This window comes from Dromiciops gliroides, chromosome 4, assembly GCF_019393635.1.
Source record: "Dromiciops gliroides isolate mDroGli1 chromosome 4, mDroGli1.pri, whole genome shotgun sequence".
Taxonomy (NCBI): domain Eukaryota; kingdom Metazoa; phylum Chordata; class Mammalia; order Microbiotheria; family Microbiotheriidae; genus Dromiciops; species Dromiciops gliroides.
Window position 1 is genome coordinate 88698283 of NC_057864.1, and position 15369 is coordinate 88713651.

The 15369-nt window shown below is 39.5% G+C and overlaps 1 protein-coding gene across 3 annotated transcripts in view; it reads right to left on the reverse strand.

Annotated features, from left to right (window-relative positions):
• The window catches only part of GLRX2 (glutaredoxin 2), a 41373-nt gene extending 27031 nt beyond the window's left edge, over positions 1 to 14342 (reverse strand). Inside the window, exons 1-3 of one of the 3 annotated variants that reach the window (XM_044001572.1) lie at positions 13909 to 14097; positions 6406 to 6469; positions 68 to 244 (exon numbers count right to left, since the gene is read on the reverse strand). In XM_044001572.1, the coding sequence (XP_043857507.1) occupies positions 68 to 244; positions 6406 to 6469; positions 13909 to 13994 (327 nt within the window). In that variant the 5' untranslated portion in view covers positions 13995 to 14097. Of the gene's footprint in view, positions 1 to 67; positions 245 to 6405; positions 6470 to 13908; positions 14098 to 14187 lie in introns of those variants that run through there. The other 2 variants (XM_044001573.1, XM_044001571.1) reach the window with 2 other exon arrangements.
• Between the last annotated feature and the right edge of the window lie 1027 nt (positions 14343 to 15369).

A 15369-nucleotide genomic window follows, 5' to 3' on the forward strand; every position in this document is an offset into this window, starting at 1 on the left:
AAATGAAATACTTTAAAAAAAAAAAAGGTTATACTTTCAAAATACAGAATCTAAAGAAATTACTCACAGTTCTTGCACCAGTCATTTTGTGAAGAGCATCCTGAAACTGGCTTCCATATTTATGCATGTCCAATTCCACTGCAGTATATTTTATATCCATGTCATTGAAAAGCTTTTTTGCCATTGTGCAATAAGAACAGGATGTTTTTGAGAAGATCACTACACAATTATGTGAAATTGTTTCCTATAATGAAACATAATGAAAAACATACTTTTATTCTACTTAGGGCCGTTTTGTAGTGAGACTTTCAAGAGGAGATCTAAGCATTTTAATGGCATTAATAATCAAAGAAGTGCAAATTAAAATGAAAACAATCCTGAGATCCCATCTTATGCCTACCAAATTGGCAAAAAAAAATTAAATAACAAAAGGTGTTTGAAGGGGTGAGAGACAGGTTTTCATTTATTACTGAAGGAGCTACAACATTGCTTTTTCTAAGAGAGAAATTAGTTAATTCTCAGTAAAAGTTACAAAAGTAAATCATATAATTTAACCCAATAATTCCAATGTCAGGAATCTACTCTAAAAGAGTTATAAAAACAAATAAACAAAAATAATCTGTTAAAAAAATTTTCATGCCAGTCAAGAAGCATTCATTAAGCACCTACTATATATGCCAGTCTCTTTGCTACAATCGGGGGCTACAAAAGGAGGCAAAAACAATTACTTATCTCAAGGAACTCATGATCAATTAGAAGAAACATACAAACAACTAAGAACAAAAAAATGGAAGGATAAATCAGAGATAATCTCAGAGAGAAGATACTAAAATTAAGGAAACTCCTGAAAGGTTTCTTGAAGGAAATGGTCTAGCCTCCCTCATTAGGAGGCAGAAGTAAGGAGGAGGGTGAAAATTCCAGAGATGAGAGACAGACAAGAAAAATGCATGAAGTTAAGAGATGGCAGATGTAGTCAGTCAATAATCTTGTGGAAGGAACAAGGAGGCCAAGAGTCACTGGATCATAGAGTATGTAGAAGGGAGTAAAGTTTAAGAAGACTGGAAAAGTAGGAAGGGGGCAGGTTATGAAGGACTTTAAAAGATAAAGTGAGGCATTAAGAGAACCAATGAAGTTTAATGAAAAAGGGAAAGACAGGCCAACCTGAATTTTAGGAAGATCACTTTGACAGGTAAATAACAATTATAATGGTAAAAACTAGAAATAGCCTAAATGTCCTTTTCTAGAAGCAACCTAAATGTTCAATAATAGGGAATGGTTGAATAAATTAATAAAATTATTGAATAAATTAAAATAATAAATTAATAAATTAGGGTACATTAACATAATGAAATACTAAAATCAATCAGCAAGCAAGTATGGCTACTATGTGCTAGGCACTGGCACTATAAAGACAGAATTAAAACAGTCCTTGCCTTTGAGAAGCTTCCATTCTACTAATGACAAATATCTTCATATATGCATGCATATATGTACAGATATATAAATAAAATTAACTGAGGGCAAATTATTCAAGGAATTACAAGCAGCTAAGGAGAAATCAGGAAAGGTGACAGTGCATGCAGGAGATGGTGAGTTTTGATGAAAACTAGAGACTCTATGACAAGTGATGAGTGAATTCCAGACAGGAGGGATAACCTGTGCAAAGGCATGGAGAGAAGAAATGGAGAAACACATGAAACACAGAAAGCCAGTTTAGCCAAACCAAAGAGTGAATGAAGGAGAGTAATTTATACCGAAGACAGGAAGATTTAAAGCAAGTAGACACCAATGAGGAGGCTAGACAAGGGATGAAGAGGACTTGAGCTAGGGTGGTGACTGTGCACAGTATAGAAGAGTAATAGATTTGGAGTCCAAGGACCTAGATTCAAATCCTGGCCCTTCCACATTAAGCTATGATCCTGGGCAAGTCACTTAACTTCTCTGTACCTTGGTTTCATCATCTGCAAAATGAGGGAGATGGACTAGATGACCTGACAGGTCCCTTTTAACTTTATATTTTATGAAAATTTGTCGTCTTCCACAAATTGTTGCCTTTGTCATCTCCACTCTCACTTATTTCCAATCTCTCCCTTTCTACTGCCTATATATTCCCTCATCCTGAAAAAACCCTCCCTTGATCCTGCCATCCCCAATCTCTTCTGCTCTTTGCGGCCATCTATAATAGATGCCTCAGCTTTCCTCTCACTCTCTTTAACCCCTTATAATCTGGTTTCCAACCTTTTCATTCCACTGAAACTGCTCCTCCAATGTTATTAATGATCTCTTAGTTGCAAAATCCAATGTCCTTTTCTCAACCCTCATTCTCCTTGATTTCTCTGTCAGATGTCTCTGACAATGCTTACTAGTCTTTTCTCTCTAGGTTTTCAGGATACCACTTTTTCCTTGTTCTCTTCTTACATATCTGACCATTCCTCAATCTCCTTTACTGAACAACATCCAGATCATGCCTTCTAACCATAGATGTCCCTCAGGGTTCTGTCTTGGGTCCAGTTCTCTTCTCCCTCTATACTATTTTACCTGGTAATCTCATCAGCTACCATGAATTTAATTATAATCACTATGCTGATGATTCTCAAATCTATCCAAATTGCCCCAATCTCCTTGATGAACTCCAATCTCACATCTCCAACAGCCTTTCAGATATCTCAAACCGGATGTCCAATAGACATCTTAAACTCTATGTCTGAAGCGAATTCATTATCTCTTCCCCTAAACCCTCCTAACTAAAATCTCATGTTCTATGACCCCTTCCCAACCCCTCCTAATTCCTTCCCTCTGTTAATTATTTCCTATTTATTCTGTATAGAGCTTGCTTTGTATATATTTGTTTGCATGCAGTTTCCCTCATTAGGTTGTAAGTTCCTGGAGTGCAAGAACTATCTTTTGCCTCTTTTTGGGCCCCCAAAGCATAGTAGCAAATAGTAGACACTTAAAGTCTGTTAAATGATTAACTGATTGCTAAAAAAAAAAAAAAAGACTTGGCAATTGACTGGATATGTGGGGAGGAGAGTGAGGAATCAAACATGCTTCAAAGGTTGCAAATATTGGTGGTTGGAAGAATAGTGAAACAGAACCAGAAATAGGGGTATAATGAGTATCAACAAAAAAAAAAAACCTGAAAAGACTTTTACAAAATAAAGCAAATCAAAAAAGCAGAACCAGAACTACGAAACACTAACTCCAACAACAGAATAGGAGAAACAAATAACAAATATAAAAAGAATCATGGTAAGAGTCTTAGAGGAGGTACCTAAAAAGTTACATTTTATGTACTAAAATAACAAAGTTTAATTAGTACAACACTGTTTATAATAATCTTAAAAAAAACACCCTGGGAGTGGCTTGTAAAATCAATATAAATTAACAGTGTTGTATGGTAGCCAAAAAGTATAATGCAATTTTATGTTTCATCAACAGATGCAAAGTGGCTAAAACAAGTTAGGCAAGAACTCCCATTGTAATCTGTTCTACTATATTCAGATTTGAGTAACAGTGTTTTGGAAGGGGATTTAACAAAATGTAAACACACCTAGGGGAGGACAATCATAAGCAATCAGTCAATCAACAAGCATTTATTAAGCACCTACTGTATACCAGGCACTGTTCAAGGTACTGGAGACACAAAGGCAAAAATGAAACAACCACTTGAAATAAGCACTTTGGGGGGACAGCGCATGTGTGCACATGTATCCATGCATGTATGTACAAAATATATAAAAAGTAATTTTGGCAGGAAGGGTACCGGTAAGAGAAAAGCTTCATGAAAAAGGACTGTTAAAGGTAGAACTGAGAAGGGTATACATCTTATGTACTATGAGATCTGGGGAAAGCATAAAAAAAGCATGAATGGCAAAAAGCCAGTGAGAATGTAGTGCCAGTCTGGCTGTACCACAATGTACAAGAAGGAGAGTAATATTTAATAAGGCTGAAATGTTAGGTCTTGGAAAGATTATGAGGGTCTTTAAAAGCCTGAGGAGTTTATATTTAAATCTTAAAGGCAGTAAAAAGTCACTGGAGATTATTCCTGAGTAGGAGAGTGCTTTAGTCAAGCCTGGACTTTAGGAAAATCCCTTTGGCAGCTATATGGACAATGGACTGGAGTAGGTGGAGACATGAGGCAGGGAACCCAAATATGAGGCTGTTGTGATCATCTAAGACAAGAGATAAATAAAGGCCTGAACTAGAGTGGTGCGTAAGTAAGGGAAAAGAAGAGGGCAGCGGGAGAGACACAGTGGAAAGGTAGAAACAGCAAGATGGCAATAGATTACATATGTGAGGTTGGGAGGAGAGTAGGGTAATGTTGAGGTTGTAAAACTATTTATATAGTGGTTCCCTCAACAGAAATAGGGAACTTTGGGAGAATGGTGGGTTGGGGGAAGGGTACAGGCATAAGGGTGATGAAAAAGAAAGAAGAAAAGTTCTGTTATATACATGTTGCATTTAAGATACTTTTGTAATGTCCAATAAGCAGTTGGAGATATGTTGAGTGGAGGTCAGGAAAGACAATAGGGCTGATCTGAGTCATGTGCACAGAAATCATAACTAAACCAATGCAAGCTAACAAGGGCATCAGGTATGAATGAGTATATGAGATGAGAACCAGGACAGAGCTTTGGGTTATATGCATAATTAAGGGGTGTGATATAGATGAATGAGCAAAGGAGATTGAAAAGAAGCAAACAGGTTGTTGTTTGTCCTTCATTCTCAAAGATCATGCCATTGGGGTGATGTCATGATTTACAGTGAATTGGATTTACGTGAGGGAGGGCTGTTCAAGGTCACCAGCCTCACTCTCTCCTCCAGAGCCAACTGGGTCCAGTGGCAAGATATATATCAGGACAACTGGAGATGTCCCCAGATGTTTAAGGCAACTGGGGTTGAATTGCATAGGGTCACACAGAGTAACATTTTGAACTCAGGTCCTCCCAACTTCAAGGCCAGTGTTCTATCCACGGGTAAGAGAATAGAAAAAGAAAAGTTCCATAAAACCCCAAGAAACCTATCCAAGAGCAAAGAGTGACAGTGACAAATGTTGCCAAAAGGTCAAGAAATCTAACAAAATGTTATCAGACTTAGCAATTAAAAGATCATTGTTTATGAACATAGAATGGTAAGGGTACTAGAGACTATGCCATGAGGTACAGCTGAAGGAATTGGTGATTTTTGATTTGAAGAAAATTATAATTGGCAAAGACACTATATGATGACTGTCTTCAAACAGCTGAAGGATTATTCTGTGGAAAGGTAATGATTAATAATAATAATAAAACAAATTGCTTTATGTTTTGCAAAGTGCTCTACATATATTATCTCATTTGATCTTCACCCCCACCGATCGATGCTATTATTACTCTTATTTTACAAATGAGAAAACTGAGGATGGGAGAGGTTAAGTGACTTGTTCAGGGTCATATAGGAGGTAAGTACCTGAGGCAAAATTTTAACTCAAGGCTTGCTGACCTCAGATACAGCTTTTTATACACAAATAAATATGTTCTGTTTACCTCCACAGTGTAGAACTTTAAGTACTGGGTGGAATTGCAGAAGGGCAGATTTCAGTTTATTATATATAAGGAAAACCTTTCTAACAAATTAGAGCTTCTCAAGAGATGAATGAGTTAATTTGGGAGGAAGGAGATCTCTCTTTCATCAAAGGTTGTTAAGTGGAATCCTAGTAAGAATTTCATCTCAGGTATATGGTAAACTATATGATTTCTGATGTTCTAAGTTTCATCTTCTGTGATTCAACTATTTACATTAAATTTAAATTCCTTGAGATAGTCATTAACATTAGCATGTCTTTTAAGATGATTATAAGTCACTTTTAGTACATTAGTGGAATGAAGAAAGAGAAAAATTGAAGGCAAACTTTACTGAGCTGAGTAACAGCTGAAAAAGAAAAGGGTTTGAAAAAGGAGAAAGAAAGGAGAAAAAAAAGGAGAGAAAAAAGAGAGTGAAGAAGGGAGGACAGGAGAGGAAAGAGGCAAAAATGGTATTGCATAATCTAAGACAGAAGAAAGGAGACTATAGTGAAGAGGCACCAGGTTAATTAAGCTTCCTACATCAACAGTTGGATAGAGCCAATTGCACAGCATTGTTGCTGTCCAAAGTGACTCAAGGTGGGTCACAGAGGAGAGGCAACAGTTACCTAGTCATCTAAATGTATAAGACATTAGTAAACTAGATTTTTACTTACTTGAGGCCTAGGACTCATTAGTCTCAAGGACTATATATTCTTCACAGATTTTTTAAAGAACAGATTTTAAGATATTTACTTTGCTAAACTACCAACCACATAAAGTAAAATGCTGAGTAAAACCATTCAGTCAATTAAGATTACAGAATTCCCTTTCCATAATCAAAAAATTGATGAAGTGTACTCACCTGGATCTGATTTATAGGAGCAATTTCTGATTTATCCATGGAAGAGGATGTCCTGTTCCCCATCCTAAAGGGGAGGGGGGGAATTAAAATTATACAACTATGTGTCTTATACGTTTTAAGGATAACAAATTATATATGTATCATTTTAAAGGAAATTGTAAAGATATAAATTACAAAACACATAAATTAGGTGAAGGCCATTCATACCACAAAAAAGATTAGTTACTTAACCAAAGTATTTATTAAAGAGTTCCTTTAAATAGTAAATTTCCCACCTCTAACTCAAGTGCATTTAATGATCTGTTTTATACTCAAGGAATTTACTGTGCAAAACATGACATACCTATATTCCAGTAAGCTACAATTCCATAGAGATTAATCAAGAAAATATATATCCATATCAACTTAAGCTCAGTAAACTTTTCCTTTTCCTTTATAACCAGAAGATTAGCAGTTTAACACTGAATTTTCAAAGGAAGGATTCTATACATATCTCCTTTTCTTCTTTTGCAGAAGAACTTTTAAAACACTGGGAGGGGAGGGGGAGTGCAGCTAGGTATCGCCATGGATAAAGCACTGGCCCTGGATTCAGGAGGACCTGAGTTCAATACCAGCCTCAGACACTTGATATTTACTAGCTGTGTGACCCTGGGTAAATCACTTAACCCTAACTGCCCCACAAAAAAAAAAAAAAAAAAAAAAAAGAGAGACATCAACTCTTCAAAAGAGGATGTATAAATACTGTGGGGAAAGGGCTACTGCCCTGAGCCTTCAAGGTACATGCTCGGGGCAGCTAGGTGGCGCAGTGGATAGAGCACCGACCCTGGATTCAGGAGGACCTGAATTCAAATATGACCTCAGACACTTGACACTTACTAGCTGTGTGACCCTTGGCAAGTCACTTAACCCCAATTGCCTCACCAAAAACAAAACAAAAAAACCCCAACATGCTCAGAATTCAAATGAAAGGTATGAGGAGGAGGTGCTCTTATTCCCAATCCAATACTTCTGCCACACTACACTGAATACCCTGTCTGCAGCAATCATTTTAACAAAGAAATTTAAAAAACAATCTTTTTAGTTCTGATAGATTCCCCCCAAGAGCTCTACAAATCAAGAATTTTTAATTTAAGAATTACAGAGTCTAAGAACAAGGATCTTTCCCTGACAGTCACCCAGTCACTGCTTTCAAATCTCTAGTGAAAGTGAGTCAACTCAGGAACCAGTGATATTTTATTCCATTCCAAAATGACCTGGACAGCTCCAATTGTCTTAAAAGGTCTTTTTAAAGTTGAATTGATATCTTCCTGTCTTCAATTTCCATCAATATTGGTCTAGTGCTGACCTCTGGAAAACAATAGATCTGTTTCTTCCTCTAAGTGGCAATCCTTGAAACATCTGAAGTCACATAAAATGTCTCTCCTTTCCAAAATATATACACATGCCAGATTCTTTCAACTATTCTTTATTGTCACTTGGCAAGCCTGTGATAACCATCTTGTTGTACTACTCTAGAAAACACTCTAGTTTGTAAGAAAAATTTTAATTTTAATTTCAAAAAATGGCACCCAGATTGTGGCAATATCACAGATACAGTCTGGTCAGCTCTAAATAGTTACATTATGACTTTCCCGTAATCTAAACACTTATTTCTCTTAGTACGTTTTTCTTTCTTTTTTTAGTAGCTGCATTGCATTCCTACTAAAACATCAGATCCTTTTTAAATAACGTCGAGGCAATGTCTTTCCTTTCTGTATAAATGCAACTGATTTTTAAACATAAACCAGGACTTTATGTTTGCACCTGTTAAAATTTATGTCCATGAAAGTTCTTGCGGAATGGACATAAATGTGGGTGTTTAAAGACTATGTCTTAAGGATGTCAAATGGGAAAAGACCATTATGCAGAGGCTTTTTACAAAGAGGTTGGTTATCAGGTGACATTTTTTTTTTGCCCAAAACAACCTATGAAACCCATTTAATCTTGTTACACTTATAATAAAAATGGCCTGTCATCTGTTATATTAGCTGTCTCTCCAGCTTGTGCCAACTGAAAATCTGATAAACATATCTATGTCTTCATATACATACATATACAAACACTGATACTGTTATACAACACTGATAGTGTTGAATAGATAATAGGGCCAACATCTCCATGGCATTCTAATTAACATATACCTATAGTCTGACTTCAATACTTCAAAGATCTGTGGTTTCATGCATGTAGATACTCTCTTTAGTCAAAGCACGTTACAACTCGGCCATCCCTTAGTAAAAGTTTAATGAGTTGTCTCAGCCCCCAAAATAAATACCAAAATCATCCAGTCCTCTACTAGTGGTGACAAGATTTCTCAAATATGGTTAAACAGATGATAGCAGCCTGTCATCAAACCCATCCCAAAAGCCTTTCTAATACAGCAAGACTTGCTAGAGCTCATGCTCTCTCTGCTGGCATAGCCTTTCTCTACCCACAGTCACATTCAAGTTATTTGAGGTATTCCAACTTTAGTGGAGGACCATGGTGATCCTGGACATGAGACTGGATATCAAGGCACCAATCAAAACTTTTTGGATATAACTATACCCAAATGACTGAAAATCCACTTAACAGTGCTACTATCTAGCTCATGTTTCATCATTTGATCCAAATGCTTTGCTGAAACTAGTCCCTATGCTATTTTCTCCCTAATTTACCTAACTAGTAACTTCTTCAAAAAAAAAAGGAATAAGATTTATTCTTATTGAATTTCAATAATTCCTAATGATTTTTAATTTTACCTTTTTGAAATATTCAGTTTTAATGATGAATAAAATTAATGATGGATAAATGATGGAATGATAGATAAAATTTTAAATTTCTGAGTTGGATAGGATCTCAGAGATCACAAAGATACATTTAGAACAGGAAATCCATCAAGTCCAAACCCAACTTTTCACTGATGTGGAAACTAAGGCACAGAGAGGTTCAATGACTTGCCCAATATCACTTTTACATTTTGGGGGGGGGTGTTAAGTGACTTGCCCAAGGTCACACAGCTAGTAAGTGTTAAGTATCTGAGGCTGGATTTGAACTCAGGTCATCCTGAATCCAGGGCTGGTACTCTATCCACTGAGCCACCTAGCTGCCAAAATATTATTCCTTAATGAATTTTTTTTTTGGGGGGGTGAGGCAATTGGGGTTAAGTGACTTGCCCAGCGTCACATAGCCAGTAATCATTAAGTGTCTGAGGCTGGATTTGAACTCAGGTCCTCCTGACTCCAGGGTCGGTGCTCCATTCACTGCGCCACCTAGCTGCCCCGACTTGCCCAATATCACAAAAACAGTATCTATAGCAGAATCAGGAACTGTTTTCTTGATTCCCAGTCAAGGCCTTAGTCACCATACCATGCTATCTCATGTAGTACAACCTCCAAAAATTACATATAAGGAAACAGACCTAGAGTGATGAAGTCACTCACCCAAGGAATGAACCCAGTTACTTACTCCCCTAGCCAGTGTTCTCACAATAAAACATTAAAAACCCAGTACTAAAGGCTCAGTATGAACACACCCTACTACTGTCACCTTTTGTCCATTCATCTCAACAAGCTCAGGAAAGCTATAATGACAGCCCACCCAGAAGTGGCTGTAGGTAGCCGATCCCTAATATTATAAAAACTAACTTATTAATTTACAGTAGGAGATATGCTTAGAAAGAAAACTGGTATTGGTCATTTTCTTTACAGCCTGTAAAGATTCCTGGTGGTTAATCACAGAAAGTAGGGACATTAGAGGCAATCTGGTGTAGCCCATTCATTTTTTTTTTTTTAGTGAGGTAATTGGGGTTAAGTGACTTGCCCAGAGTCACACAGCTAGTAAGTGTTAAGTATCTGAGGCTGGGTTTGAACTCAGGTACTCCTGACTCCAGGGCCGGTACTCTATCCACTGTGCCACCTAGCCGCCCCAGCCCATCCATTTTTGAAAAAAAAAAAATCCTGTAACATCCTAATAAGTGGTCATTCAGCATAAAGATTTCCAAGGAACAACGTACTACCTTCCCCCAGTCCACTTTGGAATTGCTCCAATGGTTAGGAACTTTTTCTTTACAGTAAGCCTAAATGTGCTTCTTTAAAACTTCCCCTTTGTCCATTTTCTAAGATCTTTCAAAAAACGTTTGATATCTATAAATTCTTTCAAAGGTCTAGCATATCAAGACATGAGGAATCAATTTCATTGAGGGAAGATAGATTGTTGCCTGACAATCTAATCTCTTAGCTTAGGTTTCAAGTCCCTACTAACCATTTTGTTCTATTTTTCCACTTCTAAAAGTCACACTTAGCTAAGAAAAAATAGAATCAAGGTAAGGGCTAAGTAGTATGATTCCTTACAATTACCCAGAAATCATCAGCCTACCCTCAGTCAATAATCCTTTACTTATTATCTCAGTATCATCAGTCTATTTCCCCCAACCTCCTATACAATAATCTTATTAATCCTTCATGGTTTAAAAAAAAGAAAAAAAGAAAAAAAAGTTGCTTGTCCAGTATAAACTTAAAACAAAAGGAGTCAGATGTTCTTAAGGGCTGTTTTTCCTCAGCTAGATGATGTGGTGAATACAATGCTGGATTTTAGAGTCAGAAGACCAAAATTTAAATTCTGCCTCAGACAATTGCTAGCAGTGTTATTTTGGGCAAGTAAATTTCTTCATCTGTAAAATGGGGATAGTAACATAGGTTGCTGTGAGGATCAAATAACAGATTCAAAATATCTTGCAAACTTTCTATAAATGTTAGCTATTATTAAAATGAAATCTTTTTTTTTTTTAGTGAGGCAATTGGGGTTAAGTGACTTGCCCAGGGTCACACAGCTAGTAAGTATTAAGTGTCTGAGGCCGCATTTGAACTCAGGTCCTCCTGAATCCAGGGCTGGTGCTCTATCCACTGTGCCATCTAGCTGCCCCTAAAATTAAATCTTAAAGCTCCCTATCAATGTTAGTTTCCACCAAGATAGATTTGATTAATAAACTGTCTAAATCCAGTCCAGCAGTTTTCTCCTAAAGAACTGGCATCAGTACTTCACCATGACAGGGGCAGGGCAAACATTAAAATATTCTTGTCATTTGGCTCTTTTTCTAGACTCCACAGAGATGGATCAATCTATATTTTAAAAGCACTATGAGAATTGGAATGACATCCCCTGCTGGGAAAGATATTGTAGGGAAGCTCCGCCATGAGGAGAAAGCATGTGATTTAGAAACCATGTGACTTTTAGCATCCAGAAGTTGCCTGTGTCAGGAAGTTACATCTATAGAACCACCTGTGGGACCTGTCAATCAGAGCTACCAGCCAATTAGCTTGGAGCTGTATGTGTAGACTGCCTGTTTCTGGTTTCTCAGGAGGCTTCTGGGAGGACCTGAGGAGCAAGCAGGTCTTTTGGTGGGAGACTTGGGCAGGGGAGCAAGAGACAGGCAGGATAGGGAGAGCAAGCAAATGTCATACTTGATCCACGTGCTTCTCTTTACTTACCCCTAATATACTTTAATACATACTTAATGCCCAAAGATTGGTGCTATATGTTTTCTAATTTAAGGTAACCATTCATTAGATTTTAGACATCATAGCTAGAATTTTAGCCCCTTACAGCACCTACTTTATACCAGGTACTGTACTAAGCTTCAGGACACAAAAATTAGCAAAAGACAGTCCCAGATGTCAAGGAGCTTAGAATCTAACCATAAGACTACCACAGGGCCAACTAAGTAGCCTGCTTAGTAACAAGGCAATTGAGTAAATAACTTGTTTCTACAGATCAGACTTCTCATATTGCCATTTCTTTAAGGTGTACTACTTCTACAATCAGCTAATTTCATCCATTTTATCTTGCTTCTTATTAGCTCCAATTTTAGAGGATGACAATTTTAGCTCCTTAATATCTAGGGATATGCATTTTCCCACACCCCCCGATCAATACTCACAAACCACCTGTTTAATAATTTGGCCTAGTATTATATAAGGGATTGAGGTAAAAACTACTGATGTGTAGTTTCTAGAATCTATTCTTTGCCTTAGAAAAATCAAAACACTTATTCTCCAATCTCCTGGGTACTTCTATTTTTCATCATTCCTAAAAAGGGTGTTCCCAGTATCTCATCTTCAAAATCCTTCAAGACCAGAGCTGAACCTAGACAGCTATCTTATTTAAAGGTGCTCCTTTATTACCTTCTCATTTATCTACCATTGCAATTTCTTCTTTACATTGTTCTAACACTTCCAGTTTAAATGCCAGTATCTTTGACCAAAGGGAATAGGAACAAAAGGGTTCTGTTTTATGTTAGCAAGGTACCATTACATACCTGCAAGAAGCAGGCCTTCTTTTTCTTGTTCTCCCCAAATATAACTTAAAAGAGATACTATATGATCCCTTAGCAGTTTTTTTCCCCTGAGTCCTTTGGGCAGGGCTCATTTGGGGGCCCTTAGCTCTTTATATAAATCCTTGATGGATGCAACTCTCTAACCTTCCTGAATGTCCATTTTCCAATGTCCAGGAATTCTGGACTTCTTTTAAATCCACTTCTTTAAAAAAACAAAAACAAAACCTTTCAAATTCCCCCTGGATACCGTTTATGAAAGAGATCTCCAAATGACCCTTCTCCGGAGAGGCCCTTTCCCTACTCCAGTTGCTCAAAGCACTATCTGCCACATATAATAAAGGGGAGTGCCAGTTCCTATTTCCCCTTCCCCAACTGATCAATTAAGAGAGCACATAAAGAATTGTAATAATAGCTAGCACTTTAATGCCACAAATTGTTCTGCAAAAATGATCTCATTTTATCCCCAAAACAATCCTGGGAAGGTTATTATCCTCATTTCACTAATGAGGAAAAGACAGAGGTTAGGTGACTTGCCCAGGATCACACAGCCAGCGTCTAGCCAAATTTGCGAACCTTCCAGACTCTTAGAAGGGTTTTACAAACTCTAAAGTGATATATAAACTCTAGCTACCGTGGTGCTAGCTGGCTTTTCTTTTTAGAGGGTGATGGTGGTGAGGTGTAGTTAAACTCCTATAAGAAAACTAAACTTCCTTCCTCCCATCTCTTCCTTCTTAGGTCACTGGTGAAAAAAAATGAAGAGTGGGCAAAAGCTGGTCACTCTTCTTCCCCTACTTGTATTGGGAGTTCTTAGTCGCCCAAAAGCCCAGAGAATAGATCTTGAGGGTGGTGGCGCCCCGACCCCCACCCCCGCTGTTTCTGGCGTCCTGAGGAAAGGGGTGAGAAGATTTCTGCCTAGGGGAGAAAGGGCGCCCCCCCACCACCACGTCAGAACCTCTACGTGAACAAACCCCCAATTGTGTAGCCACCTTCTCCGCCCCCCCCCCCCCACAACGCCAGGACGGTCTCCTCATCCTACCCCCACCCTCAGGCCCCAGAGCTGCAAGCCCAGTTCTCCCCCATCGACGTTGGGGCCGCTCGCCCCGAGGCACCGCACGCCTTCTCCGCCCCCACTCCCTCTCCCTGCACCGTACCCGACCGTGACTGAGACGTTCGAGCGCCAGCGGCTCCGGGCGAGGAGCCGGGCCCCTGCGATAGCGGCCGCTCTGAGCAAGGACATGGCCCGAGAGGGGACCGGGCCCCTCCGCCGGCGGCGAGACCTCCCCTCCCCAGGGTCCCGGGAACCGGTCGAGCCGGTGGTTGGAGGAAATCTCTCTCCCCCCACCCCCCCCCTTCCTCAGCAGGCCGAGCGCGTCAGAGGAAGCGGACGCCCCGCCCCCAGGCCCTGATGGTCGTGCTGTGACCGGTCTCACCAGCGCCGCCGTCCCCGCGGGTGAGCGGCTCGGTGTCACCACGGCTCTGTCCAGCCTCGCCCACGCTTCTCCCCGCGCCCGCGGTGCCGCGACCCGTAGGCTGCGCCTGCCCGGCATGGCAGGCGCGGGCGCAGTGGGTGCCGCGGGTACTTCGCCTTCGCCGCCTTCTCCGGTGTGTCCGGCGGGGGACGGCTGGCGGGAAGCGAGCTTCCTGTTTCGGCCAGTGTCTTTCTCCCTCGTCCGGCCGGTCTTTATCGCGATTTGAGCTCGGTCCTGGATGGGTTGTGAGGCGGGGAGACCCTCACCGGAGGCGAGGACGGAGTCCGGGGCTGGTGATCTTGAGACCCAAGCCTACAACTCAGCTGCAGCCACTGTATGCAGCCAAGAGCCCGGGCTTGGGGCTAGAGAAGAATAATACTTTGAAAAAGCCCATCATCAAAATTAAATGTTAATCTTTTGGTTTTGCAAAACATTTCCCCGATTTCCCTTTCCTTGTCCCGCCCGCATAACATTTTCTAAAGAAGAAAAAACAAACCAAACATCAATATACCAATATGGGTAATGTTTGACCACCTCACCTGTTAGCACTTCTTCGCGCTTCGCACAATACCAGGCACCTAGAAAGAAGGGGCTTAATAAATACTGCTTGTTTGCTTGGGAACCTAACCTGTTCTTTAGAACTCAGCATTCATTTTCTTTCTATGGGGGTTAGGGGTGGGGGTAAGACGAGAGCGGGGTGGGAACACAACCAATTGTCTATATTGGCCCTTGACATACTATCGCAATTAATTTAAACGTCATTTCCCAAGCCAAGCAATAATGATAACAGCCCTTTGGGCTTTATACATTACTCATCTACATAATTACAGTGATGTTCTTCGACATACTTTGCATTTTGCCTATAAGGCAATTATCTATATAACTTGCTTTCCAAGACATAATCCAAGGGCTTTATGGAAGCCAATGGCAGAATTGTCCCTGAAATTTCAGAAGCACTGAATGGAATCAGATGGATTGTTTTATTCTTCGTGCTAAAATAGCGGTGGTTTATAATTCAAATTGCCACGGTACAAATCAGAACTCTGTTTCTGTTTGGGTTCTTTATTTTGATACTGCACAGCAACCTATAAAGCACAGGCTATGTAACAGAAATACTTCCAAGGGTCTGTGATTTCACTGTCA